The 25,704-nt window shown below is 40.0% G+C and overlaps 6 protein-coding genes across 13 annotated transcripts in view; 4 read left to right on the top strand and 2 right to left on the bottom strand.

Annotated features, from left to right (window-relative positions):
• Positions 1 to 650: 650 nt before the first annotated feature.
• Positions 651 to 2,259, bottom strand: LOC129729828 (uncharacterized). Its single transcript, XM_055688671.1, has 2 exons — positions 2,050 to 2,259; positions 651 to 1,867 (listed from the first exon to the last, which is right to left on the bottom strand). Exons 1-2 carry the CDS (start codon positions 2,111 to 2,113, stop codon positions 711 to 713), a joined length of 1,221 nt encoding a protein of 406 aa, XP_055544646.1. The 5' UTR covers positions 2,114 to 2,259; the 3' UTR covers positions 651 to 710.
• Positions 2,260 to 2,347: 88 nt separating this feature from the next.
• Positions 2,348 to 3,931, top strand: LOC129727293 (UDP-N-acetylglucosamine transporter). Its single transcript, XM_055684991.1, has 2 exons — positions 2,348 to 2,643; positions 2,711 to 3,931. Exons 1-2 carry the CDS (start codon positions 2,634 to 2,636, stop codon positions 3,754 to 3,756), a joined length of 1,056 nt encoding a protein of 351 aa, XP_055540966.1. The 5' UTR covers positions 2,348 to 2,633; the 3' UTR covers positions 3,757 to 3,931.
• A 5,903-nt stretch (positions 3,932 to 9,834) lies between these two features.
• Positions 9,835 to 10,906, top strand: LOC129731704 (uncharacterized). The gene is made up of 2 exons (XM_055691912.1): positions 9,835 to 10,320; positions 10,381 to 10,906. Exons 1-2 carry the CDS (start codon positions 10,170 to 10,172, stop codon positions 10,863 to 10,865), a joined length of 636 nt encoding a protein of 211 aa, XP_055547887.1. The 5' UTR covers positions 9,835 to 10,169; the 3' UTR covers positions 10,866 to 10,906.
• Positions 10,907 to 11,805: 899 nt separating this feature from the next.
• On the top strand, positions 11,806 to 12,772 carry LOC129718806 (transcription factor Adf-1-like). The gene is made up of 2 exons (XM_055669901.1): positions 11,806 to 12,144; positions 12,209 to 12,772. The coding sequence occupies exons 1-2, from the start codon at positions 11,994 to 11,996 to the stop codon at positions 12,703 to 12,705; spliced, it is 648 nt and encodes a 215-aa protein (XP_055525876.1). The 5' UTR covers positions 11,806 to 11,993; the 3' UTR covers positions 12,706 to 12,772.
• A 41-nt stretch (positions 12,773 to 12,813) lies between these two features.
• On the bottom strand, positions 12,814 to 14,053 carry LOC129718807 (uncharacterized). The gene is made up of 2 exons (XM_055669902.1): positions 13,435 to 14,053; positions 12,814 to 13,371 (listed from the first exon to the last, which is right to left on the bottom strand). The coding sequence occupies exons 1-2, from the start codon at positions 13,571 to 13,573 to the stop codon at positions 12,875 to 12,877; spliced, it is 636 nt and encodes a 211-aa protein (XP_055525877.1). The 5' UTR covers positions 13,574 to 14,053; the 3' UTR covers positions 12,814 to 12,874.
• The window catches only part of LOC129718804 (stromal interaction molecule homolog), a 75,881-nt gene continuing 63,916 nt past the window's right edge, over positions 13,740 to 25,704 (top strand). For 3 of the 8 annotated variants that reach the window (XR_008727049.1, XM_055669896.1, XM_055669893.1), the window contains exons 1-2: positions 13,749 to 14,077; positions 21,942 to 23,976. Coding sequence is in view for 6 of the 8 variants with exons in the window: in XM_055669896.1 (XP_055525871.1) it covers positions 23,427 to 23,976 (550 nt within the window). In the remaining 2 variants the exon portion in view is untranslated. Of the gene's footprint in view, positions 14,078 to 21,941; positions 23,977 to 25,704 lie in introns of all 8 variants that reach the window. The other 5 variants (XR_008727050.1, XM_055669899.1, XM_055669894.1 and 2 more) reach the window with 4 other exon arrangements.

Here is a 25,704-nt window from a genome sequence, read left to right as displayed (position 1 = left end):
TTTGAGCAATTTCTTAAGGTTTTCACATGGTATGTGATATTCTAAGTGATATTTAGTACATTAATTGTGTCCCAAAGCAAAGTGAAGCAAACTGTGACAGCAGAAAAAGTAGTTTTGGGACAAACGGTACAGAAATAGATGTTCGTAACGCTTGAAGGCTACCATACCATTCCCTTGCAAACAATTATCTTTGACCAAATTTTTATCTGTCAAAAAGTGCCAAATATTTGACGCTTGGTCAAAGAGTGTAATACAGGCTTAAGAATTTGAAATCTTACACACGCGATTTCTGGAGTTCTTTGTTCTAGCTTGGATGTCTGTCATCTGTGCTTTTACTTAAAAGTTCCTTCCCGCACAAACGGGTTGATTTAAGTAAAAAAATACGCATATTTGGGTGTTTTCATTTTTTCGAGCGGACATTATGGTACGATTTCCAGGATGAACCTAAACATAAGTAAAAACTGCTCAAAATCGCCTTGAAGTGCACAAACTCAAAATCTGAGTAGAGAGGCTGTACCCGATCAACCACTCTTTATGAAACGACAACAACTGAAATCAATCGATATAGGTTCAAAACTAATCGATAGCGATCGTTCTCGTTTCATTTGTATGATCGTATTGTCCTTTCACAAAAAAATTAGAATGTAGGGTATTTTTAATAAAAAAAGGAAGCAACTCCTTTTAGAATATATTTCCAAAAAAGTATGATCTCATTTTTTACCTCTTCCGAATCGCCTCTTGCCCACGAAGGACCTGCCCAAGCTGTTCTTACCCTCGGAATCATCCGTCATCCTAAGCGTGAGCGTGTTCTTCGTCGAGTTGTATGTTCCCCCTATGAAGACGGCAAATTTGACCAAATCGTTCTTCGGAATGTTCAGGCCGGCGTGAATTTGGTCCACCAGAAGTACGCATTTTTCTAGCGCGAAAGCCAGCGCCAAATAGTGGCTGAGCGCCTTGTGTTCCGTGTGTTTCGTCTTTAGCTGCTTGTGATGATTGGCTTGGGCAAACGTGCGCTTCAGCTCTGCGTCTAGCTCTTTGCTGAAGGTGGACAGCTTAGCCAGGGTCAGACTTCGACTTCGCAACTCTATCAGATGGCAGAGAGCGTCCATCACCAGGCAAGTAATAATCACCTCAATGTTCTCTTCGGAATCTGGTTCCTTCGATTGGAGTGCTGCTTTTACCTTGTTTGTGAGGTAAATGTTCGCCATGCTCAGTGTTTCCGGGTCCTTCTGCATTAGGTCCAATGCAACCGTTTTCAACTGTCGTAGAACAACTTCAGAAACCATGTCCTCGATCTGATACAGTTCAGCTGGCGTTTGCGCTTTCGGGTTTCGAGGAGGTTTGATGCTTGCCAGCATAAGTTCTCGCTCTAGTTTACCCTTGGCGAACTGATTGTCCTCTTCAAAACGTTCATCGTCGAAAGTCTGTACGGAATCGTGAATGGTTTCGTTCAGAACATCCAAATTGCTACCGGAACGAGCCATCCGATCCAGCGCTCGCAATCCGGCTTTACCAGCGAACTTCCGCTGCATCGTTAGGTCGACTTCGTCGCTAGCGTTCTGGAATTTTCTCTCATCGGCCTCATCATAGCAGGAGTGCAGCATCGTGCAGGTCTCAACCTGGATCAGGCGCATTTTGCCGGTTGTCTTGTTCCGAACGGCGACGTACGTGTTGAGCCGATCCGCGTCCACGTCTTCACCTAGATAACCACGGTAAACTTGCTGCTCGGAGACGACAAGTGCCATTCGCGATGATTTATGGGGTTCACTTTCGTAGGAGTCCTCTGTCGCCCGGTTCGTGTCTTCCGCTCGAAAGCACTGCATCTTCGTGTCGTCCTTGTAGCCCATTTCAGCGTTTTGGAAACCCACTGGAAAGAAACAATTCGTGGTTTATCAAATGTAATGTTTGAGAAGAGAGAACGGTTTAAAATGTGTTGTATTCAATTTACTGGTACATAACTTAAATACAGCATTATAAGGCCACTGCTGGCAACTGCACCCTAGTCCGTTTAGGAGTCGAATTCTGGTAGCAAGTTCTTCCGATACTTACATAGAACTGGATTATCCCGTTCCGGTTTTAAACCTGCAACCTCCGATATAACACACGAACTCATTGCAATCCTGGTTTTACTATCACAACTAACTAATTGAGAAAAATATAACTGTTATTATTTTATAAGCACAAAATCACAAGAATTGAAATTCAGGAGCCTGAGAAGTAAGCGCACGTTTCGCGAGACTTTTGTTTACATCTGCCGGGTTCTGCTTCACAGTTCACATCACACGACGTTTGACAGCGAATGCCTCTACCTCCGTCAATATTTGTTCTACCTTACCGACCGACGAACAAGAAGCTGAATGCAACGCAAGCAAGCAGGAAAGAAAGCAAACAACGATTCTGATTGGCAAGTGCAGATTTTGTCAACGTAATCAAAAAAACAACTTTCTACCTAGAAAAGAAGGTGGTTGAATTTTTTGCTAGCTTTCCGGAGTTTTTTTTTGCGATGAGTTTATTCGTTAGCTAGTGGGTGTAGAGTTCAAATGGACTCGGAACTGTGTAAAGTTTTTTAATTGTTCTATTTTTACTCACAACGCATCGAGATTGTAGATTCTAAGCCGCACACCGCAAGGACAATGGCACCCAGTAAGTAGTGATGCTGTGGTTCCGCTTGGAAAGCTTTTGTTTGAGAGGTTCCCGTTTTTTTTTTTAGAATCTACCAACAGCAGCCTGAAATACCTCAGCCTGATTACGTTAACCCTGCAGAATGCAATCCTTGGTCTCAGCATGCGCTACTCCCGGACCCGATCCGGCGACATGTTTCTCAGCTCAACAGCCGTGGTGATGGCCGAACTGGTCAAACTGGGCACCAGTCTAGTGCTGGTGTTCCTCGAGGAGGGCAGAAGTGTGCACCGTTTGCGCGCCACTCTGTACAACACGATCGTGAAGCAACCGATGGACACGCTCAAAATTTGTGTCCCTTCGTTTGTGTACATCGTGCAGAACAATCTGCTCTACGTGGCAGCTTCCCATCTGGATGCGGCCACCTATCAGGTGACATATCAGCTGAAGATTCTTACGACGGCGGTTTTTGCCGTGATAATCTTACGAAAAAAATTGTATCCGACACAGTGGGCAGCCCTTGTGGCGCTGGTTGTCGGAGTGGCAAGCGTTCAGCTCGCGCAGACGGATTCCAGCGGAACGGCAGCTTCGAAGCAGCAGCAAATGCCGGGAGATGCAAATCAGAATCGCCTGCTGGGATTCGGTGCCGCCGTAGGCGCCTGCTTTTTGTCCGGCTTTGCCGGAATTTTCTTCGAGAAAATGCTCAAAGGGGCAGACATTTCCATCTGGATGCGAAACATTCAACTCAGCTTGTTTAGCTTACCTTTCGGACTGCTCACCTGTTACGTGTACGACGGGGGAAAAATTTCCAGCAACGGATTTTTCTACGGCTATGATGGCTTTATCTGGTATCTGATCGCGTTGCAGGCCGGTGGAGGTTTAATTGTGGCGGTGGTCGTCAAGTATGCAGATAATATTCTGAAAGGCTTCGCCACCTCACTTGCGATCATCATATCCTGCGTAGCCTCAATGTATTTGTTCGATTTCAACTTGACGTTGCAGTTCACCGTCGGAGCGGCTCTCGTTATTGGATCGGTGTTCCTGTACGGGTACGATCCGACGCAGGCCAACAAGCACAAGATTATCAAACTGCATCCGGACCCGGACCAGGAACGGCTGCTGGCGGAGAAGGTTTAGGATCTCCCCACAACAGGACGTAGAACGGTTGAAAAGTATTTTTTTTATCACATTAGAATATAGTTTCATATCGAATGATTTTACTCGTTAGGGTCAACGTTTCGAATGCAATCTAGATAAGTTTTTTTCCGTTACTTAAGAATGCAATTATTTAATAAAATGCGAGTTAAACTTACAGTACTCTTGATAAAAAAAAAAACAAGAGGGTTGTGTGCAAATTCACGACCGCAAGGTTGAAGTAGAATACTTTTACAAGAAAGATAACCCAGCTGCTTGCGTGTCAGTCATTTCTAGTAAATAAACGTTGAATAATCAGATCAATCGAATTTTACGCTTCAACAAGGATTGACCATTTTCAATAATATAGTAAGTTGCTTGTCATGGTTGGGGCTTGACAATTTTTAAATTTTGAGATGAAACTTTTTCGGGTGTCGTGCTCATGACCGAAGGAAAAAATAATTCAGTACGTTCTAAGGCACGGAAATAAAGTAAAATTTATAAATTTTACAAATTTAAAAATGTAAATTAACTCAAGAGAAAACATTAACGCTTTAATCATCAGGTTCAGGTTTCATCCTGAAACTGTGCGTTATCACCGACAGTGCGAACAAAGTATTCGTTGTGATAAAGTAAACAGTGAAATGCTGATATAACACTCAAAACTATACGGCTCACGCTTTGTCAAAATGAGTCAACTTTTCATTGAATGCATTTACTAGTGCCCACTATCGCACAGAGACAGCTTTTCACCAAAGAACTCACTGCATCAGAACATGCTGAGATCCGCTGCAACTAGTTCGCTATCCATAGCCATGCCACAGTTGTGGCCGCTTCACGCTGCCATTGGTATCCACTGTCCCTGCATCAGCTGGCCCAGCTGCTATCGTTGCTGGAATCCGCTGCAACTAGTGCGCTATCCATCGCTACGCCACAGCTGTGGCCGCTTTCCGCCATCGCTGGTATCCACTGCACTGCTGCTGCTGCTAAGAGAGGACAACTACTGTTGTCGCTGTCTAGAACTATTATGAGCGGCTTCGGCTGAAACAGGCTCTTATATACGCCAAATAGCATGTTTCAATTGCAAGGTATATGATTCTGTCGACCGTGCTTGGGAAGCAATCATATAACGACCAATCAGAGGTCAAATTTTTCGTTTTGACAAGGCTTGACTATTTTCAATAGTACAATGGCGTGAAAAAAAAACTACAATTATCTTCATTTGGGAAGAATCTTAGAAGATTTTCCAATCTATTGCTGTAAGAACGAAGGAAATCCATCGAATACTAATCTTTTTATTAGCATTTGAAATTGGACATATTTTTCACTTTTTTCGGTTTTAGATTTTCATTTCACATCCCTATGTAGCCGAACTTCCTGAGAGAAGTATTCTACTTCAAAATTATAAATTTCTAATTGTTTAAACATTACTGCCCTGCCATGTTCAAGAAAAGCATTTTCTAAAAATTGGTTTCATTATTTTTTCTTCCAGGAGCATTCGAATAAAAGCCAAGCCCAAATGACAACTTATGTGTCGCTAGAGCCAGTGGCGTAGCGTGACCGTGCCGTGACACCTGAGGCGGAAAATTTGGGTGTCACCCCCACCACGTTACAGTTAAATCTCCACTACTTTGTGATAAGGTCGTATGTCTAAACGTAAACAAAATGAGTGTATATGATTTGTGCTTGTGAAGTACAAAAGAAATAACTTGTTTCCCTTGTACTTCACAAGCACAAATCATCTTACACTCGTTTTGTTTACGTTTAGACATACGACCTTATCACAAAGTATTCCAGAAACGATTTTTTTTATTGAAAATTATGAGAGTTATCACGTTCGATTTCAATTACAGGAAATTCACCAATTTTTGAAAACTTGGTTGAGATTATACCACATACATAAGACATACGTAACACTCAGGAAGAAATCTTCCAAAGAAGTTGGTACAAAATGAACTACTCGAATGGTACCACACTCTGAATAAAATCACTGTTTGAGTGGTTTTTGAAGGCAGTGTACCTGCGCAGCCCTGCATTTGTCTCGTTCTCACTCGAAAAATGCTGCATTGATTTTGTGGTATCGCCTGCGGGGACACTGAACCGGAGAATGAACTATTGGTGTGCGCCAGAGTGGCACGGGCCAGATTTTGGTTTTCCGGAAATTTACAGCGTTGAAGGTCCCACCAAGAAAACGAACGGACACACCTCAAGACCGATTGTGTGATAAGCAACTTTCGGTTGTTGGAGGGAATATAAACAATGTTATAAACATTATCTTGAGTGTTTTGAGTTTTATTTGTATTAAAAAACCAAAATTTTCAATTTTTGTTGCAGGAATTCTCAATGCTTACAGTGAATAGTTTGAGCTTAATTTTGGGTAGTTTTATCGATCGTTGAGTAATTTTTACCCAATTTGTTGTTCATACTAGATTACTTACTTTTGGGTACTCAATACTATAGACACTACATATATAGACCTGCGTAGTGAATGACAGCAGCACTGGAATCGAAGGTTCATTATATTCTTGTTATTTGTTTGATACAAATTTTTCGTTATGTTCATTTTGGCTCGCACGTTTGACAGTTATTTTGGCTCGCTGCGATTCAGTCCACAGGTCTATATATATAGTGTATATACTCAATACTATAGGATTGAGTAAAAAGAACTTTATTTTAGGTTGAAATTACTTATTTTTGTAGAAATCAGCTACTTAGTTTAGGGTGAAGTTAACTCACTGATATGTGAAAACTACCCACTTTGCATTATCAATGATCTGCAAAACTAATATGAAACTAGTGGTAACTAGTTGTGGGTTGAATTGACGAACTTAATCGTTAAAACTACCTATTTTTGTTGATAATCATGAACTAAAACATCCCAATATGCGCTAAAACAAGTCATTTTTGTATCTGTTTTATCTTATATGTTACCAATTTTTAGGTATGTTTCGTTATCCAATTATAGGTATGATCATACCACATACTTAGACATACGTAATACTGGCGATTTTTTTTTGGTACTCTTTGCCCCACATCACCGGGTACCAACACCAGTTTGAACTGCTCGACGAAAATTAACGGAATGAATTTTCTTCATCGCGGCTCTACTCGAGCCCATAACAAAATCCCTTAAGAAACTGTCAAAAAGTTATTTACAAAATCAATGCTGCATTTTTCGAGTGGGAACGAGACAAATGCAGGGCTGCGCAGGTACACAACCTCCATAAACTACTCAAACAGAGTTTTTTTTACAGAGGTTGGTACTTTCGAGTAGTTCATTTTGTACTAACTTTTTCGGAAGATTTCTTCCTAAGTGTTACGTATGTCTTATGTATGTGATCATACAACTCAGAAGTAGGTACAGCCTCTCTACTCAAATTTTGAGTTTGTGCGCTTTAAGAGGATTTTGAGTGATTTCTACTTACGTATAGGTTTTTCATGGTAAGCGTGTATGGAATTTTCTTTGGGACTCGATAATGCCGAGAAAAAGAAAATTCATTTTGTTCATTATTTATCGAGCAGTTGGACATGACGAGGTACGGAGTACTATGGGGCAACGTGTACCAGAAAAAAGCCAGTGTTACGTATGTCTTAGGTTTGTGGTTATGTACTCCCAAGCATAAGAGTAACTCAGATAAAAGCTGTCTCGCCCCTCAGATAAAAGCTATACAGCACTCGTTCGCTAATTGCACGCGATTTAGTTGCACTGCGTTTTGATTGCACGTCCGTTAGTTGCACGAAAGTGCAATTAAAAAGCAGTTTTGCGTCAAACTACACGTGGTTTTTGAAGCTAATGTCTCTCTGTCAAGTTTTGCGAGGGGATACTGAATGCGCGAAATATTTAATTAACTGAAAATAAATTCAATATTTTTAATTTTGTTATTTTAGATTTCGGTTGTATGTACTAAATAACAAATATACATAATCACATTGCACGTTTGCCCAATTTGTTTTCAATTATAGTCGATCTAATTAATTTCAATTTGATCACTTGTGTCGAATCCTCACTGAAATGTCGCATTAAGCTGTCCACACACTGAACAGCTTCTGAAAACGTGGGATTCTCTGAAATACAGTAATGTTCGTTACACTCCAACTAAGTTGCAATGTATGAAAAAATCTGACTGGTTCGAAATTGGTTCGTAAACGGATACACGAAAACCAAACATTAGCGCACCCCCTAAAAATTTTTGACAGTTTTGAGTTCATGCAATTAAAAAGCCCATCCGCTAGTTGCACTGCAACTTTCGTGCAATTAGCGCACGAGTACTGTACCAGTTTTATATATCACCTGAAAAAGCCGTGTTTCCTGAGCAAAACGTGATTTTAAAAAAAATGTTTGTCGTTTTCCTTCGGTTTTTAAATGAAGAATAAAAAACTGATCGAAAGGTCTTAAACGACATTTCGCCCATGTACGGTATATAGGAGAACTGTCATTTAAGGAATTTCGAGCAGTTTTTTAGTCTTTATTAAAAAATCGAAGGCAAACGATAAACATCTTTTAAAAATCACGTTCTGCTCAGAAAATTGCCCTCTTCCAGCTGATATATGAAAATCAGCAATACGTGTAAAACTTAAGGACTCAATTGGCAAATTGGAGAGTGACAAACAATTATCTTTGACCAAATTTTTATCTGTCAAAAAGTGACAAATATTTCACGCCTTGTCAAAGAGTGTAACAGACTTTTCTGACAGTTAGTGGCCACTTTGTTTACCTTATGGACTTTATACTTTTTCTGATGGAGGAATTGTGCATGTTGGAAATACTGCTCAATTTATAATTATTCTTAGTGAGGTGCCAGCGCGCACAACATTTGAAGGGCATTATGATTACATTTGAAATGATCTGCTATAACTAAGAACAAAACTGCATCACACGAATGTAAACAAAGTTACCAGTAGCTGTCAAACTCAGATGTGTGACGTCACCGTGCGATGGTCAATACAGCCTTCACCTATGTCTTAGTTATGTAATATAGGGTGGCAGAAAAAATGGTCCTACCATATAAATTTGGTTTATTGATCCAAAAAAATGATGTGGGTAAAATTTCAGCTCAATCAGACATGGTTTAGGGGTACCTCAAAGTGTTTAAAGTTTTGATGTTTGACCCTCGAAAATTGACATCCCTAATAATAAATCTAGTTCAAAATGCCTAATAATGTTGATTTCAGTGTTCAATGTGAAGCATAGTTTACAGTTCCAAGCGAAGTGAAAAAGTTGACAAGTGAAAAAGCGTAAATTTTTGCTTGCGAAATCTGTCGTGAAAACCCGTTTGTGAAACACGCAGGTATTTCACCAGCCTGCAGTTTACAGTTTAAGTGAAGCGAAATTCAAGAGTTTGCACTCCGAGCGAAACGAAAATTGGCTGCAAGTGACAGAATATAAACGCACGCAAGTTTTCGCTTGCTGTTGCTTTTTTCAGTACCGTTTGTATGCGTGAAAAAAGTAAACCCCAGTGAAAAAGATGAGATCCACAACCTTCGATTTCGCTGGATCGAATTTGTTTACAGTTCCAAGCAAAGTGAAATTTTTGCAGGTTGCATTGGTAGCCTTCAAGCGTTACGAACATCTATTTCTGTACCGTTTGTCCCAAAACTACTTTTTCTGCTGTCACAGTTTGCTTCACTTAGCTTTAATGTACTAAATATCAGTTAGAATATCACATACCATGTGAAAACCTTAAGAAATTGCTCAAAACTGTCCGATATGCTATTAATAATTGCAGTCAACATTTAGCCGGTTTGCCCGAATCAACATAAGATAAGGGTAAACTGCCCATTTTTTGGGTGCCAGTCGTGCCAGTGCCAGTGATGTTGGTAACGCGTCAAATGTATGGTAGCTGACAGCGATGCCATTCCCGTGAAAAAATAGAACATTTTGTATGAGGTTTTCACTTCGCTTAGAACTCTAAATAGGGCTTAATGATATATTTCGAAAGATTTTGCTCCCACTTTGAAATGTTTGTATTAGAAATAGTAACCCAGATGTTTTACATACAGAAATAGTAACCAAGAAACATAGCAACCGATTCCTATATAAAGAGATTGTTCAGTTATTAAACGGTTCATTATTAAAGCAACCTTCAACAAGACAAAACGTTTTATTCTTGAGTTTGACTAGAAGTGCGAATTCAACAGTAAATCACTTCACTTCGACGTGATTTTTTTCACAGTGCAACTGGCGCTTCACAGCACATAAATATTTATCGAACTGACAGCGACGGCATCAGTTCGTAAGGTACACCTACACAGAAGAAAGGAAGAAAGAGGATTGGAGGACTACAGAAACTCGACAAAAGCGGCTGAATTGCCTTGGAAAGCTGGATTGAAAAGCAAAATTATTGCTAACAGCGTCGTAGACGCGGAACCAGAAACCCTTTGAAAAGTGATTTTCACGTGTTGTCCTCACCGAGAGCATGGAGAACGATTGGAGCGGAGCCGAACGGCTCATTTCGCTCGTTTTCTCGCGGAGACAGATCTGGGATAAAAAAGCGCCAAACTATGTGGACAAGGAAGTGGTGGAGCAACATTGGTGTCAGATTGCAAACGAATTGGGCTATCAGAAGCGTAAGTTTTTAATTCAGAATACTATTAGATCGGTGCAACAAAACAAGCAACTCTTTTCAGCTTACCCTGTGAAGAGAAAATGGAAATCCCTTCGGGATACATTTCTCAAGGAGATGAAGAAAGTGCCCGCGGAAAAATGGCCCAACCTAGATGTAGCGACCTACGAATTGTACGGAGCTTGGCCGTTTTTTAGCTCGATGCTTTTTCTGCGGGACTTCGTCAGACCACGAACAGCTGTTGCCAATACGACGCCCGACAGTGACTCCGAACAACAACAACTGGTAGATTATGACACAGACGTCACAAAAATCTACGACCCGGTTGAGGCCCCCGCCGGTGTATTTCAAATAGATTCTACAGCTACTGGAAAGAACAGGACCATTGAGGAGGAGGATGATGAGGATGAAATGTTCTTTAGCAGCCTTCTGCCACACGTTTGCAAGTTAGCTCCGGAGGATAAGCTAGCGTTTCGCACGGAGATAATGAACATGGTTCAGAAGTATGTTTATCATAAGAGAAGATGTGTTGGCGATTATAGTTTTTAAAACAATATTTTAATATATTATGTTAATTATCAACACTGAAACTAATGAATCAATGAAATCACAATGACAAAACTAGATGGGACTTGAAAGTTTTTTATGGATAACTGTGAAGATTGAATTGAGCAATCAATCATGCACTCTGACCCTTTGAGTCGGAAACTTTTGTGCTCTCAAATGTTGGACTGTCAAGCTTTAAAATACTGACAATTTTGGAAACTCTGGGCTTTGAAAATTCTGTTTTTTTAAGTTTGAATTTTTTATTAAATTGTTTCATAGTCCTTTAGTCTGGTTTTTGGAAAACAGTTAATCTCAAAAACATTTTCAAGCTATATGACTAATGTGAGATTCGCTTTGCTTTTAGGAACGTTTCACGTCAACTCAAACGCTGATTTGGGGTCTAGCTTTTGAAAGTGTTCTAGCTATTGAAAGTTTGATTTAGGATTATATTTCAGTAACATGAAAATAGACTTGAAATATAATTTGAAACCATTTTCTTCTATGGCGTTGAACGTCGATAGATTTTGATATTTTCGGTTTGTTTTTACGAATTTTAATTTTTGCCTTTTTGGATTTGTATTCTCTTCATTTTTTGAAAAAAATTGGTTTCAAATGTTTATTGTACGTTTGCTTTGCGTATAAATATAAATATAAATCATCCATCTCGATGAACAGTTTTTCTCCGGAATTTTTCAACGTCTCTCCGTTGCCCTTTAGCCGACGGATCGAAAATAAATTTCATCCAAGAGCCACTCAATTTGTTGTCCAGCCATCGCAGCAGGTACAGAAAAAGTGCATATTTTTGATTGTAAAAATCCTATAAACTTCCACATTTCATTCTATAATTCAAATTTTACTAAGTTTAGATAGAGCATGTTAAGGATTACCAAATTTATGCGTGCCGCGCATAAATTTCGGCTTATCGATAAAACGATAAGTTTGATAGATGCGATCAACACAGGTAAGATTGAGGATTGGCTGCTTCGGAAGCGTATAGAACGACGCACTCAACTTGACAAAAGCGTCTGAATTGTCTTGGAATCCGCGACGAAATAATCGCTACAAGCGTCGTGGACGCGGAAGCAGAAACCGTTTGAAAAGTGCTTTTCACGTGTTGTCCCCTCTGAAAGCATGGCGAGCGAGCAGAACGGAAACGAACGACTAATTTCGCTTGTTTTCTCGCGAAGACACATATGGGATAGAAGAGTAGCAAACTATCGGAACAGGGCACTGGTGGAGCGACATTGGCGTCAGATTGCAAATGAATTGGGCTTTCAGAAGTGTAAGTTTTTAATTCATAATTCCTACTATTAGATCAGTGCAACAAAACAAGGAACTCTTTTCAGCGCACCCTATAAAGAGAAAATGGAAATCCCTTCGGGATACATTTCTCAAGGAAATGAAGAGAGTACCCGCGGAAAAATGGCCCAACCTGGATGTTGCGACCTACGAGTTATACGGAGCTTGGCCGCATTTCAAATCGTTGCTCTTCCTGCGGGACTTGGTCAAACCACGATCATCTATTGGCTATACGACGTCCAACAGTGACTCCGAACAACAACTGGCAAATTATGAGCCAGAGCGAAGTAGAAACGCAACCGTCACAAAAATCTACGACCCGATTGAGCCCCCCGCCGTTCCATTGCAAATGGATGCTACAGCTACTGGAACGAGCAGGATCATTGAGGAGTTTGATGAGGATGAAATGTTCTTTAGAAGCATTCTGCCGCACGTTCGGAAGCTGGATCCGGAGGATAAGCTAGCGTTTCGCACGGAGATGCAAAACCTTGTTCAGCAACATGTTTATCAAAAGAGAATATATGGGGACGATTATAGGCTATAAAATAATATTTTGATATGTTAATTATCAACACTAAATCTAATGAAGTAAAAAAACAATGACGAAACTAGATGAGACCATTATTTTTCACTTAAAAAAGCAAATTTTAATTTAGAGTATAATTTCTTAAATCATTATTAGGTACAGTATCGCAAATCAGTTTCACCACAAATTAGATCGGATCGTCCCTCCGATAGACGTGCTGCAGGACGAGATTTTGTACTTCCGTCCGAAACAACAGCTTATCCTCCGGTTCCATCTTGCGGACGTGTGGTAGCAAGCTTCTGAAAAACAGTTCATCCTCATCGTCACTGAGAACCGATCTAGGGGGCGCTTCGACAGCCGTTTTGCTGCTACTAGCTGGTTGTTCATTCACAACTGAGTCTTCCGTTTTAATCGTAAATGGCATTTCTACCAGCTCTATCGGATTCTCATCAAACTGCACTGTACTCGTCTGATAGTCTTCATCTTCCTCCTCGTCGGGGTTACCTTTGATCAACAGTTGTTTACGTGGTCTGACCATATTTCTCAAAAACAGCATCGCTTCGAAGTACGGCCAAGAGCTGTAGGACGCACAGTCGGGTTCGCGTAACTTTTCCTTCGGTATTTTTTTCATTTCCTTCAGGAATGTGTCTCGGAGATACTTCCATTTCCGCTTTATTTCAACAACTAAAAAGGAAGAAGCGCTTCAGTTTTTCAAATTAACCATCAACATTTTTATCGAAAACTTACTCGTATTGTTGCCAAATTCGTTCGCAACCTCTCGCCAATATCTGTTGACCAGCGTCCTGTTGTTGTACTGGCTAATTTTTTTATCCCACAGGGCCCTTCGGGCGGAAACCAGCGCGATCAAACGTTGTGAGCTGTCCATCTGTTTCAAAATCACACTTTTTTAAACAATTTTACCGCATCAGAAGTCGCGACAGCGAAAGCATCGCTTTACGCTATGCTCGGTTATAAAAATTGATTTGATATGCGCTAAGCGAAAAGCCAAACTTATCGTTTATTAGTCAACGACACCACCACCAACACAAGAGCGGAAAAAGTTTGTTTCTGCGGTTTTTTCTTTATCATCGCATTTCGTCCAACTCACAACAGTGGCAGGGAAATTGTGCGCGTTTCTACCCGGTTGGATTTTACTGTGAAAAGTTATTGTTTGTTGCTATCTGTTATCATTTCGGAACAAGTAAGTGGCCAGTGTGTGATGTTCTTCCGAATGAGTTGGAAAATGTGATGAAATTTTTTTTCTGGTTGACACTTTGAACTTTAAACCTAACCCCTGAAAGAGTTGTAGTGTCAAGCTAGATTTGTGTCTGCCAGTGGAGGGTTCGAAATATACCGGATGATTCTTATTGGATTATATTACTATTTTTTGGTGAGTTTAGATTTTTTTTAAATTTCGCAGTGTTGCCAGGATTACCTTTTACGAGCCATAAACATTTGATAATCGGCAATAACTCCGAAAAAAAAAACAAAATATTTACATTCTTGCATTGACTGGTTACACGCTTAGATTTTATTGCCGAGAACTCAACAGCTGATAAATTTAGCAAAATATTCTATAAGTACAAACGGTATCTATATCGATGAATGTTCGTCGAAAAACTTCGCCGAGCTCGATCAGCTGTTGGAAAGTTTGCTGAAAAAAATTGAGTGTGTAGATTCATTTGGCTCTTCTAGAAAGTTATTTATCAATAACTATGAGGATCGAAAAGTTCATTGCGAATTGCTGAACTCTTATAGCGAATTTCTTTATTACACTAGCTTACCTCGACCTGAACACACTTAGATTTTATTGCCGAGAACTCAACAGCTGATAAATTCAGCGAAATGTTCTACAAGTTTTCGGCAGAATTTTCAAGAACTTCGGCAAACGAAACGTCTATACTTGCTGGTTTACGGTAAATCGATATATTTGCTGTATGTTCGTCGAAATACATTGCTGACATTCGTTAAAAACTTCGCCGAGCTCAATCAGCTGTTGGGAAGTTTGCCGAGATAAATTAAGTGTGAAAGCAACCTAACTGCTGTCGAAACCCTTCTTTATTCGCTCGATTTTGACCTGGCGTGCTGCCCAAAGCGCACTGTAAAATTTGTCAGCTTCAACCCACCACCGCACGTGCTTAGTTCGTAAACAATTATTTGGCATCTCTTTCTTACTTGCGTCGTAAATCGCGATGTCGTTGCTTTATACCTCGGCAAATTTGCCCTGCCGCAGTGCAGTGGAATAAAGAAATACGCTTTTAAACTTCTGCAGGTCTCCTGGACACTTAGAAATTTGGAAATCTTAAACTTTGGATTTCTATAATCTAAACTAGAAAGTGTAAGATATGTTCATAAACATTCCTAGTTCTAGCATTCTTTGTTTACAGAGCTTTGAGTTACAGAGCTTTTGAAAATTACTAACATTTTTTGTGTTGTCTTTATTCAATTCTTTGAAAATTGAACTCTGAACTAAACTAGTCAATTATAATTTGAGTATTTTTGGAATATTTACAGAATCCTTTGTTTAAAACTAATAAGGGCCAATTTTAAATTAGCTCGATTTTTCCGGTGTCTTCGTTTTATGCTTTATATGCTTTATATCATAGTTGTTATATTCATTGAAACACATTGCAGAAACAGCCTTCGTTTGTTAACATTTGTTTGCAGATAATCATGGGGAAAGATAGCTTGACGAATACCGTAAAACGGGGCGAATAGAAACAGTCTTCGAAATATCTGGCAGTGTACAAAAAATACTATAATGTCTAGAACGAACATAAAACCTTTAAAACATGGGTCTTGCTCTCCTCTATTAAGGGTGTAATTATCATTTTGATACAATAAGTATTTCATTCTATTTTCGAAGAAAATGCTGCATGTTTCTATTCGCCCCGCAATGGGGCGAATAGAAACACTTATCAGTCGACTTATTTTTTTCTCGTTCTGATGAAAGATTCTGGTTTTATATTGTAAAAAACAGAACAATTGCTGCTGAATTGGTTTCTGAAGGTAGCATCCGTAGCACGGGCGATCTGTCCAACGGAACTATTCCGCATTTCTTAAACCCAGCTCGGACATTTATTGGCCCCTGCTCCTTGATACCATCCATCAGCTGTTTCAAGAGCCTTGGAAATTTATCTTTTGGCAGCGACACTTCGTATTTGCCATTGAAGGATTTCCAGTTTGTAAGGATTTTCCGAAGGCAGTCTTGAGTGGGCGGAAGAATGCCACATCTAGTGGTTGCGTTAAATGTAATGAGTTGGCTGGGAGAAAAATCATCGTTACGTCGTTATCGGCACAGAGCTCAATAACTCTTAGTGTCAAATGTGACGCAAGGTTATCACCAATTAACACTCGCTTTCCCTCTAGCTTTCTCTGATATGGAATCGCAATAGAAGACAACCAGTCTTCGAAAGAGAAACTTTCGACCAGCCGGATTTAGACCGGTTGTATCTCGCGCTCTCTGGTCAACCTTCTGTCCAAGAGTCATACAAGTGGAGAGGCTTGTACACGACATAGGGAGGTAATATGGTACCATCTCCTGCAGCACTAAACATCACCGACACTTTCGTGCTATTCATCACTCGTTCTGGATACTTGCAGCCTCGTCGCGTTATGGCCTTCTTTCCCGGATCATCGCATAAATTTGTTTCATCGTAATTTACTATATTGCAACCTGTCGAAGTACTGGTGAATTATTTTACCTAACACTGCCGATCGGTTCCTTTTGATGTTTTGGCACATCCTAAGAGAGCTCCTGCTTATTCCTGTCCAAGTAAACAAAATCCGGTACTGGAAGGTTGTTCTTAAAAACTGGAATTTTCTTTCCGTTTCTGTTTAAATATTCTTGGATGACAAGCCGAAGCATCCGAGTGTCTACAGGGTATCTCCAATCCGAGCATAGTTTCAGCCTTTGAGCCAGCAAGGATTCCTCCGATTTTGAAAGACAAGTTTGTCCACCCTGAGGCTTGACGGAATGTTCCCCCATGATATGCCGATAAATCACAGAATGGCTTATTTTGTATTTTTTGGCCGCTTGACGAAGTGACAGTTTCTTCTCCGTCACTTCCACAGCTTGTCTCAGGCGGAGCAGGTCCGGTTTGTTGTAGTTTTTTGGACCTTTCGGTTTGTAAGTCCGGACCATGATGAGCTGAGGATTTATAGAACAGGTTCATCGTTTTACATAAAAAAATGATTGCATTGAGAAATGCATTTGTTGTTGTGCAGAAAATACTCGCTTGGCGTTGTTTCTATTCGCGTTTCTATTCTGCGAGCAGGGAGTTTTCCATAAAACATTAGCGGAAGAGTGATAAATACCTTATGGTAAGCTTAAAATTCACTGTAAAAACTCAAAATACTTAGCTGCCAACGCAATACAGCACACGCACAAGCTCGAAACAAAACAAGATGGCTCCCACAGACAAAGTTTGTGTGCATTCGGAAACGCTCAAATTTGAACCTCCATTCTGTAATTTTTCCAGCAAACTTATAGCAGTCGTTTAAATCCATAACTGGGTTTAGAGGACTTGTTTACTAATAAACTATTCGAGAAAAATTTATTTACATCGTTTTCGAATGTTATCGAAGTAATATAATCAAATTTATCAAGCTCGGAAGTTTTGTTTCTATTCGCCCCACTGTTTCTATTCGCCCCGTTTTACGGTAGTTTGATTGAAGGCTGCTGCAGCGGCAAACTAAAAGGCACTCTAAATAGTGTTCAACGACACATAGTGAACATGCTTCCGGCAATGGCAAATCAAATAGGACTAAAGCAATGAAGTTTACCAACACATGCTGATGCAATGAGAAATTTTGTTTCTATAGTTGCCAAAAAAAGTTCACGAACTAATTTCGCTTGAATAGAAAGAAAATCGTTTTCGATAAAATTCGATGAAATAAATACCCAGTTCCTACAACAAAATGGAAAGATTGTCATTCGAACACTTTTAATGGAGGAAATTGAGGCGCGAAAAACTTATGCTTATTTGAAAAAATGAGTTGATGAAACACTTGAAAAATGTGGGTTGAGCATATACAATATTAACGTGGTAACTACAGACCAAAGAAAAGAATATGCTAAGTTGCCCAGAAAAACTGCAACATCACCAGAATATCGCTCTATTAGATGATGAGACATTCAGTATGAACCATTTAAATGATATTAATTTAGCGAAAGCGCTATAGACGTTGATGTTTTTTCGGATGATGGTTGTACAGAATATTTGGAAAACGATAGAAACGTAGATGAATTCTTGGACTGCTTAGACGAAGTAAGATGTAACGGGGAAGAAGGTTCTGCTATCTGAAGAATGGTTACAATCTGTACGAGCATTCTTGAAATATGCAAAACGCGAACTTTCAGGCTGGGTAAGGTCCCTTTTCCCAGAACAGATGTTGAGATATGATGGGGATCAACTTGCATAATGATTGAGAGCGTGTTCAAGTTTTAAAGCTTTCACAGCAATATCGATGAGCAATGCAATAAATTGATACTTGATAACAATGTATGGTTGGCAACGGACGAATTTGTATATGCTTTCAAACCTCTGTTTATAGTAACGGAATCATTCCAAAGTGATAATATTGTGATGGGTGACTTGCTCAGTATAATGAAAATGCCATTTTCAAGTGGAAAAACTTCAAACAGCAAATAAATTTGTTACCGGTTTATTAGATACTTTAAATAAAAAAACGAAAACATTCTACAGTAAAGCTTAAAGGCAGCTTTGTTGTTTCACCGTTTGGGCTTTCATGGATTCACCATTCTTTTCAAATGAAGATAAACTGGTTGCAATTGCAGGTTTCTTTTAAAGTATATGGACATTACAAACCCCCCCCCCCCCCTGTCCACGTGGTATGTGGATGGCCCCTAAATAAAAGTCTATAAATTGAAATTTATCACATTTTTTCATACAGGATCACGTTTTAAAAGTAGCAAAAATATCAGGTCAGGAATGTTGTTACAACACAATGTGTTGATGAGCTTGAAGACGATTTCGTAGGAGATTAATTTGAAGATAAGCTTCGGGAGGAATGCAGCGGCGCTATTAAAACAATTTCTGCAACTTGCCAGGCGGATTTAAAATTCAAATTAATAAATCTGGCAAACTACCGAATTCGTCTTCCGTCGACCGCTGATGTGGTCAAATATTGGAAAATGCAGAGGTTTCGCGGTCCTGAGATTTACGAGTTGGCAATTGTTGATTTGAGAGCTCCAGTTTCCCAAGTGTCAGTGGAAAGATGCAGTTAAGCTAATACTCCAACGAAATCGACTCCAATAATGCCTCCAGAATTATTGGACGATTTAATTATTTCAAGATGCAATCGCGATTTGATTAATGAAGCGGCAAAATCACTCAATTGAACAATACTTAATATGTTTATATAACTCTATCAGCTAAACATAAAAATAGAAATGAAAGCAAATCTTTTTTTTTTAAAAGATAGAGGATTACTTCTTGAGGTTTCCGTTTCGTCACTCTCCTTTATATACAATCTTACGGCTAAGCCTGTTGTGACATGAGATTTAAATTAGTATAAGCGCAAAATTGAAAAACATTATCCTATTTTTCATACTAACATGCTACAGAGGATAATAACCAAGCTATTTTTCCTGTAGGAGCCTATGACCACTGCTACCATTAGTTAGATATATTGTGGTATATAATAACCAAGCTATGCCGAACAGAAAAATTTTCTCGTTTTCGCTCTCGTAAGCAATCTCTTTTAACGAAATCAATTGACCCCTCCTTTTGCGCAGCTAGGGAGGAAGTTGTACATGAAAGTATAGACGTGGTCGCAGAATGTTGACCTTACGCTTAGTTAGGTCCATATCAGGTTTAATTTCGATTTTGTTTTCATCGATCTTGAGATTTAAGCCAACCTACATTTAATGTAGCTTTCTGTTCTGAACATCAATTGTGCTTCTGCTTTTGGAAAATTATGGAATTTGCGCTCGAAGTTTTTGGTCTGACCAAGTCTTCCGAATAATGTTGGGGAAACGTGGATTCCGTAAATTTCCTTGTTTAATATTTTAACATAGTGAGTCATGGGAATCTTTCAATGATGCTGATACGGGCGAAATTGCTGAAGATTTGGATCTAAACTAAAAGCCTTCAAGCTGCTCTTTAGGTTTTTTTCGGTTTTAAGAGTATATATTACAACATTTTTTGGGTTTCTGTGTTTCCAAATGATTTGAGTTTCTCAATCAGAAGTACAGTCAGGTTTTTTTTTTTACGTGGGTGATACATACATAGTAAAAACCGCGTAAAAAATCACGGTAATTAAAATATCCGCATAAAGTTAACCACCAAGAAATGCTTTAGAAAAAACCCGAAAGGCTCTACGACCGGTAATTCAAATTGTCCTCTTCAACGGTTATTTCGCATCTTTTGGAGGGCGGAAAGTTTTTTTTGACTAGGTATTTTACTCAATAAACACTAAGACGTTTTTGGTTGCCACGCCGCGTTAATTCGGAAATCGACGAACATTTTTTTGAATTAGCGCGGTATCGCGTAAAAAACGCGTTATCTCAAAAATCCGCGTTAAAATAACTGCAATAATTCAAAAACCCACGTAAAAACCTCGTAGTTTCCGTGTAAAAACCTGACTGTACTTGGAAATCATTTGAAGATTCATATCCACTGGTGTCTTACCCCTAGCGCTCGAGTCAAAGGATCAATCAAAGGATCAAAACCCCCCCCCCCCCCCCAAAGTTTGATTCAAATCAAACAATATTCGTTCTACATTTAGAGTTTTTGAAAGTCAAGACAATTTAATTTTCAATTTGCTCATGAGCGTCCTACCCGCATTATCAATAACCATAAACGAATGATAATCCATATGGTTTAACGATAGCCTATACAGTCGTGACTAAATATCCCGAACTAGTTGTTAGGCACGTTTTATGGGTATTGATTATGCGGGTACGAAATTAAAATTTTGGCATATCCATTAGTCCTAGGGTGACATTGCGCATTTCGTTTCGAGCAACTCGAACAAAACTAAATGATCGCTGGGGGGCGTTATGCAGTGCTGATAAAAGTCATTTTCCCCAGCAAAATTCTTCGAATATTACAGCCAATCATTTTCAATTTTCACTTCCAATGATCGCAGTACTCTTCAGATACACTAGATTTTCGTCCTAGTAACGTGCTGTTATACTCAGTTGAAATAGATCGCGCGCATCGTTCACGGTCACGAAATAAAGTTTGACGACAAATCCAACCAAATGATCTTCACTTCAAAGCGAAAAAGAAAAACAAACAGTCCACTCAACCAAAATGAACCTCACCGAAACACTTTTCACTGAAACTGACCGATGCCTTGACAATCTTCGTTAACTGATAAACTGATTTTGTTGTCTTGCTTTCATCGCATGAAATATAATGAGGTGTTTTGACAGTTCACTTCCATGCAAAAAGCGGGAAGGGAGAACTCTGAAAGGATTGTAAAAAAATAACGTTTATGGATGCTTTTTTTCACCTTCACATTCACTCAAGAGTGTCAACAAATATCAACCCTGGCGTTATGTTTCGTTTTTCGTATTTTTTTCGACTTTGCGGGTTAGATGAGCCGCAGGACAAACGGCAATGACAGCTCCTTTTAAGCTTAAAGCATAACTGGCAATATGTGACCTACTCGAAAATGGCGAAAATCGTTCGAATCGAGCTGCGCAATGCCACCCCTGTTTTCTTTATTGATATCTAAATTTCGTAAACCAACTGGCAACCTTTCATTTTCCTATCGGGTTTTATTGCTACTGCCGTTTCTGCACTCTATTCACACAGAGTCTATGTTTATAATATTTAAGAGTCCCGCAAAGATGAAACCAAAGGAACCAAATCAGTGTCAAACGAGGGAACCAATCGAGCACTGTAAATAAACAAGGTGATAATGTTAGGAGTGGATGAAAAGTGTTGTAATTGAGCGTAATAAAGAATATGTGTTTTTCCGAAGTTTTACTTACAAATTTTAATCCAACATTAAACCTGTACACTGGTTCACTTAAATTTAACAAAATATCACCGGTGTAATCTTTCAAAACTGTGTACCTTGTGAAGAATTTCAAAAATTGATATTCGCTTATGCATGGTGAAAAACAGAACTGTATAGTTCTTGGCAACAAACGGCACAAAAACTGTGTTGCCGGAACGATAGATTTTCTCTTCGCGCGACTCTATATACCATAGACTCTGTATTCACAAACACACATTCTCTAATTTATCGTTTTACCGTTCATCTTTTGTTAACAGGCTTCGCGTGGTGTGAAACAAAACACAAAACAACATCAGCTGGCCGCGATAGTTGGACGACGGTAGCGTGCAAGAGAAAGCGATAATCCGTGTGTCAAAAGGAACAACAGCCGCGCACGAGAGTGTGTGGGTGCGAAAAGTGACAGTTCACTGTGTGACTTTACACAACTGGCTTCCCGTTCGTTTTCGTTCCGTTTTTTTTTTCTCTTGTGCTTCTCACGTTAGTCGTCTGGCTGCTGCTTTGAACTTTGGATGTTCATCACACAATTACTACTGCTGCGGGCGGATAGTGCAAACCGTGCGCACACACCAGAGGAAAAAAGGTGGTTCAAATATTTAGCTATTTAATTGCCTTGTCTGATGACTGATGACGAATGCGCGAGTGAGACTACAGTGAATGACGACGGGCGCTGGCAATTGTGTGCAGTGAAATTGTTTGTTATACCTCCGAAGTGCACCATCATCCACACACGGATTCACACGGTCGCTAGGAAGCAACGTGTGACAGAGAGCGGGGTACGTGAACGTGAAAAGTCGTTCATTTCGGTCGTAAGATTTTGCGGTCAAAAGCCTGGAATATTGCGACGTGTTGAACCGTGGCTCCACTTCGATAGATCATTAGTTCGAGACGTCGGGGTCTTCAATCGATTGCAGTGTACGGGCACGGGTGAACTGACGTGTTCGATCGGTTGTGGCGTGTGAGGCGGCGAGAAAAGAAACGAACCAGAAAAAAAACCCTTTCGAGTTCGTCGTCGTCGTTGTCGCACATTTGCTGGAAAAGAGCACACTTCCCTGCGAACCCTGCAACCTGGCAGCTGTCCGCGGAGTTACGTATCAAGTTTTGGATGGAAAATCTTATTTTTAAGTGTCACTTCCTGTGCTGGTTGGTATTTTTTATTGTGTCATTTTCGCGTGAATAGATTACCTGTGTGTGTGCGCGCCGCCGCGGGTGCAAGTGAGTGGAAAAATTAAGATCATTTACTGTGAAGGAAAAATAAGAAAATAAAAATTTCAGTGTGACCACAAAGGTATGTGAAAAGATCTCTTCTTTTCATTTTTTTGGAGGCGGAATTAATTTGACGAAAAAAAAGGTGTGCGACAGCAAGCGCTCTGAAAGTGGTTGGCTTCCGAGCTGCGCGACACAGGGTGAAGGTCGTTCAAAGGCGTCTAGTAGAGTGCCTAGAAGGGGAGAGAAGCTGAGTTGAGCCTACAGCAGCTCTGGAAACGACGATCGACAGATTAACAATAATATCGAAAACGGCAAACAACAACGACAGCAGCAACGGTAACGAGTGACCGAGAGCGAGAGGAAATCCGGAAGTGTGCTGTACAACATACACAGGTTGTGTGATACTTGTTCAAGATCAATGCCAAAAGAAAAGCAATAACAACATCAACAACAACACCAACAATAACAGTATCAACAGCGGGAGCCGACATTGACCAAAACAAGCATTCGAATCGCGCAATAATGAGGCATATCCGATGATAGTGCAACCGCCTTCCTTTGTTGCTTTCCAGTTTTTCGCCATCCGGTTCTTCCAGCTGTTGTCGGGAAGCCTAAATTTTTATTGTACGGTAAAGCGGGACAAACGAGGAGCGGACATGTTGTTGAAGTTACCTGCTTCTAGGAGCTGCCGCTGCTGGCTGCACGTAACTTTGGTGCTAGCGCTGCTCACCTCATCATCGATCGTGCTTGTGTCGTGCTCCGAACGTGAGACGACGTCGTCGCAAAGCGATGACATACAGCAGCAACAGCAGTCTAACTCAAGGCAAGTACAGGTACAGCAACATCAGCATCAGCTGCAAAAAGTCCCCGTCGTTCATCAGCACGATCGAGGTGGTGGTAGTGGTGCTGGCAGTGAACCACCTCGAACCGATCAAGCGCACCACGGTTCTCAGCAACACCAACAACAACACCCAGCATCAAAAGCCGCTTCCGGTCAGCAGTCTTCCAGCAGTCGAATGCTAGAAACGCGCAACTCGTACGCCGTTCTAAGCCAGGCGATGTCACAAGCGGTCCACCACGAATTCGGTAGGTATCACGAGAACTGTTCTAAACCTTTAATTGCTATTGTTGTTTTTTTTTCTTTCCATTTCCGAAAGCTTGTTCTTTTTTTCTGTACTCTCAACAGTTTATTTCCCTTTCCAGAGCGTGGTGCGCTGTGGCGCAAAATTTCCTACACCTCTCAAGGTTGCAATCCGACACCCCGTCAGTCATGTGCATTCGGTACATTATTCTCCACCTTCAAAAGCACGACCGCGTACTGCGGCTGATTAGCCGATTTTTCACACCGGCTTTGTGTGTTTGAATAATTTTGTGCCACGTCGGCTAGATACCCCGTGCATTCGTTTTGCATACTGTCTTTTGCCAGCGCACCTTGAGGGTTAGCGGGAAATAAATGTCTATAGAGTCCCATATAGGGAAGCTTTTTTTTGCTGGTCGAAACAGATGGCTTTTGGGTCCGAAGATGGAAGTGCGAGGCTGAACCATGCGTCATAGGTTATTGTGTTGGGACAAAAATGTGCCATAAAGTGCCTCATGTTTTTTTTTCTTAGCATGAATGTTGACTTGAGCATTTTTTCTATTATGATTCGCATAGTGTTGTTGCTTTTTTGGCTTTTGGCTATCGTATGTTTAAACCAACGGATTTCAATAAATTTTGTTTTCTTCCATCTGAACCAAATCGATATTTAATCTAAACCAAAATCAATCAAAATCGTTTCCAATTTAACACAAATCAAATTAGAATACAATCCTAATCTCATCTAGGTTCAAACCGAATCCGAATTAGATTCATCAATCCAAATTTAATTCGCAACCAATATAACTCAATCTAATCCAATGCGACCCTAGGTCAAATCGAAACTTTAAAATCCAATCAAAATCTGATTAAAAAACTCTACTCTATAAATTCGGATAAAATTTCAAAATTCCATAATGCGATTCAAATATCACACATTAAATTTCTAAGTATTATTTTTTTAAATACTTTCCATAGTGAACGTCTATAGCAGATGTTTTGGAGTAAGCCCTTCCTTAGTTCCACAAATTTCAAACGCTGTCACAGGCATTACGCACGGATGCCATAGGTATTTCATTCCAGAGTTTCTGGATAACCGCTTGGAACAGTGCCAAGTTTGAGATCTTGTAGTCAGCAAGCTTCGAAGTCATGTAGGACCAGGCATAAGTCCATTGGGTTCAGATCTGGCTAACATGAAGGACATTCCTTTTTATTCAGAAAATCCGCCAAATTGTCGCTACACCAACCTTGAGCCAAGGTCGCAGTGGTGCACCATCATGCTGGAATACATGGAGGTTATCTCCCATGAGCTTTCGAAGACTCGCGGTAACAATTTGTTCCAGAACATCCGTCCACTCTGACTTGTTGGCTTGCAAACTGCCCCCAAAGCATCACTGAAGCTACACTCTGGAATCGAGGAACACGCGTATTCAATCGTAGGCAATCAGGTTCAATTCCAAATTTATTCTAAATCAAACCAAAATTCAAATCCAATGCAAATTTTATTTATATCCAATCTAAATCCAATCGAAACATAGTCCGGATCCAATCAAATCCGATTCAATTGAATATTATCAAGATTTATTACAAGTTTAATCTAAATCTGAATCAAATCCATTCTAATCCAGGTTCGAATTCAATCCAATACAGCTTCAAACTCAACTCTAGTCTAAATCTAATCGGAATCTGCCTAACTGCAGTCTGAGTCTAGGCAGAATTCAATCAAAATCTAATTAAAA

Source organism: Wyeomyia smithii, chromosome 1 (assembly GCF_029784165.1).
Source record: "Wyeomyia smithii strain HCP4-BCI-WySm-NY-G18 chromosome 1, ASM2978416v1, whole genome shotgun sequence".
In the NCBI taxonomy this organism is placed as follows: Eukaryota; Metazoa; Arthropoda; class Insecta; order Diptera; family Culicidae; genus Wyeomyia; species Wyeomyia smithii.
The sequence above is the reverse complement of the archived record's forward strand: the minus strand, read 5'-3'. Positions and strand labels throughout refer to the sequence as shown.

What these genes read in the sequence shown, in the direction of transcription:
- LOC129729828 (XM_055688671.1), bottom strand. Translation starts at nt 2,113, where the DNA reads ATGAGTTCGTGTGTTATATCGGAGGTTGCAGGTTTAAAACCGGAACGG. An exon ending in ACGGGATAATCCAGTTCTAT is followed by an intron (nt 1,868 to 2,049) that starts GTAAGTATCGGA and finishes GTTTCTTTCCAG; the next exon opens with TGGGTTTCCAAAACGCTGAA.
- LOC129731704 (XM_055691912.1), top strand. Translation starts at nt 10,170, where the DNA reads ATGGAGAACGATTGGAGCGGAGCCGAACGGCTCATTTCGCTCGTTTTC. An exon ending in CGAATTGGGCTATCAGAAGC is followed by an intron (nt 10,321 to 10,380) that starts GTAAGTTTTTAA and finishes AACTCTTTTCAG; the next exon opens with CTTACCCTGTGAAGAGAAAA.
- LOC129718806 (XM_055669901.1), top strand. Translation starts at nt 11,994, where the DNA reads ATGGCGAGCGAGCAGAACGGAAACGAACGACTAATTTCGCTTGTTTTC. An exon ending in TGAATTGGGCTTTCAGAAGT is followed by an intron (nt 12,145 to 12,208) that starts GTAAGTTTTTAA and finishes AACTCTTTTCAG; the next exon opens with CGCACCCTATAAAGAGAAAA.
- LOC129718807 (XM_055669902.1), bottom strand. Translation starts at nt 13,573, where the DNA reads ATGGACAGCTCACAACGTTTGATCGCGCTGGTTTCCGCCCGAAGGGCC. An exon ending in CGAATTTGGCAACAATACGA is followed by an intron (nt 13,372 to 13,434) that starts GTAAGTTTTCGA and finishes CTTCCTTTTTAG; the next exon opens with TTGTTGAAATAAAGCGGAAA.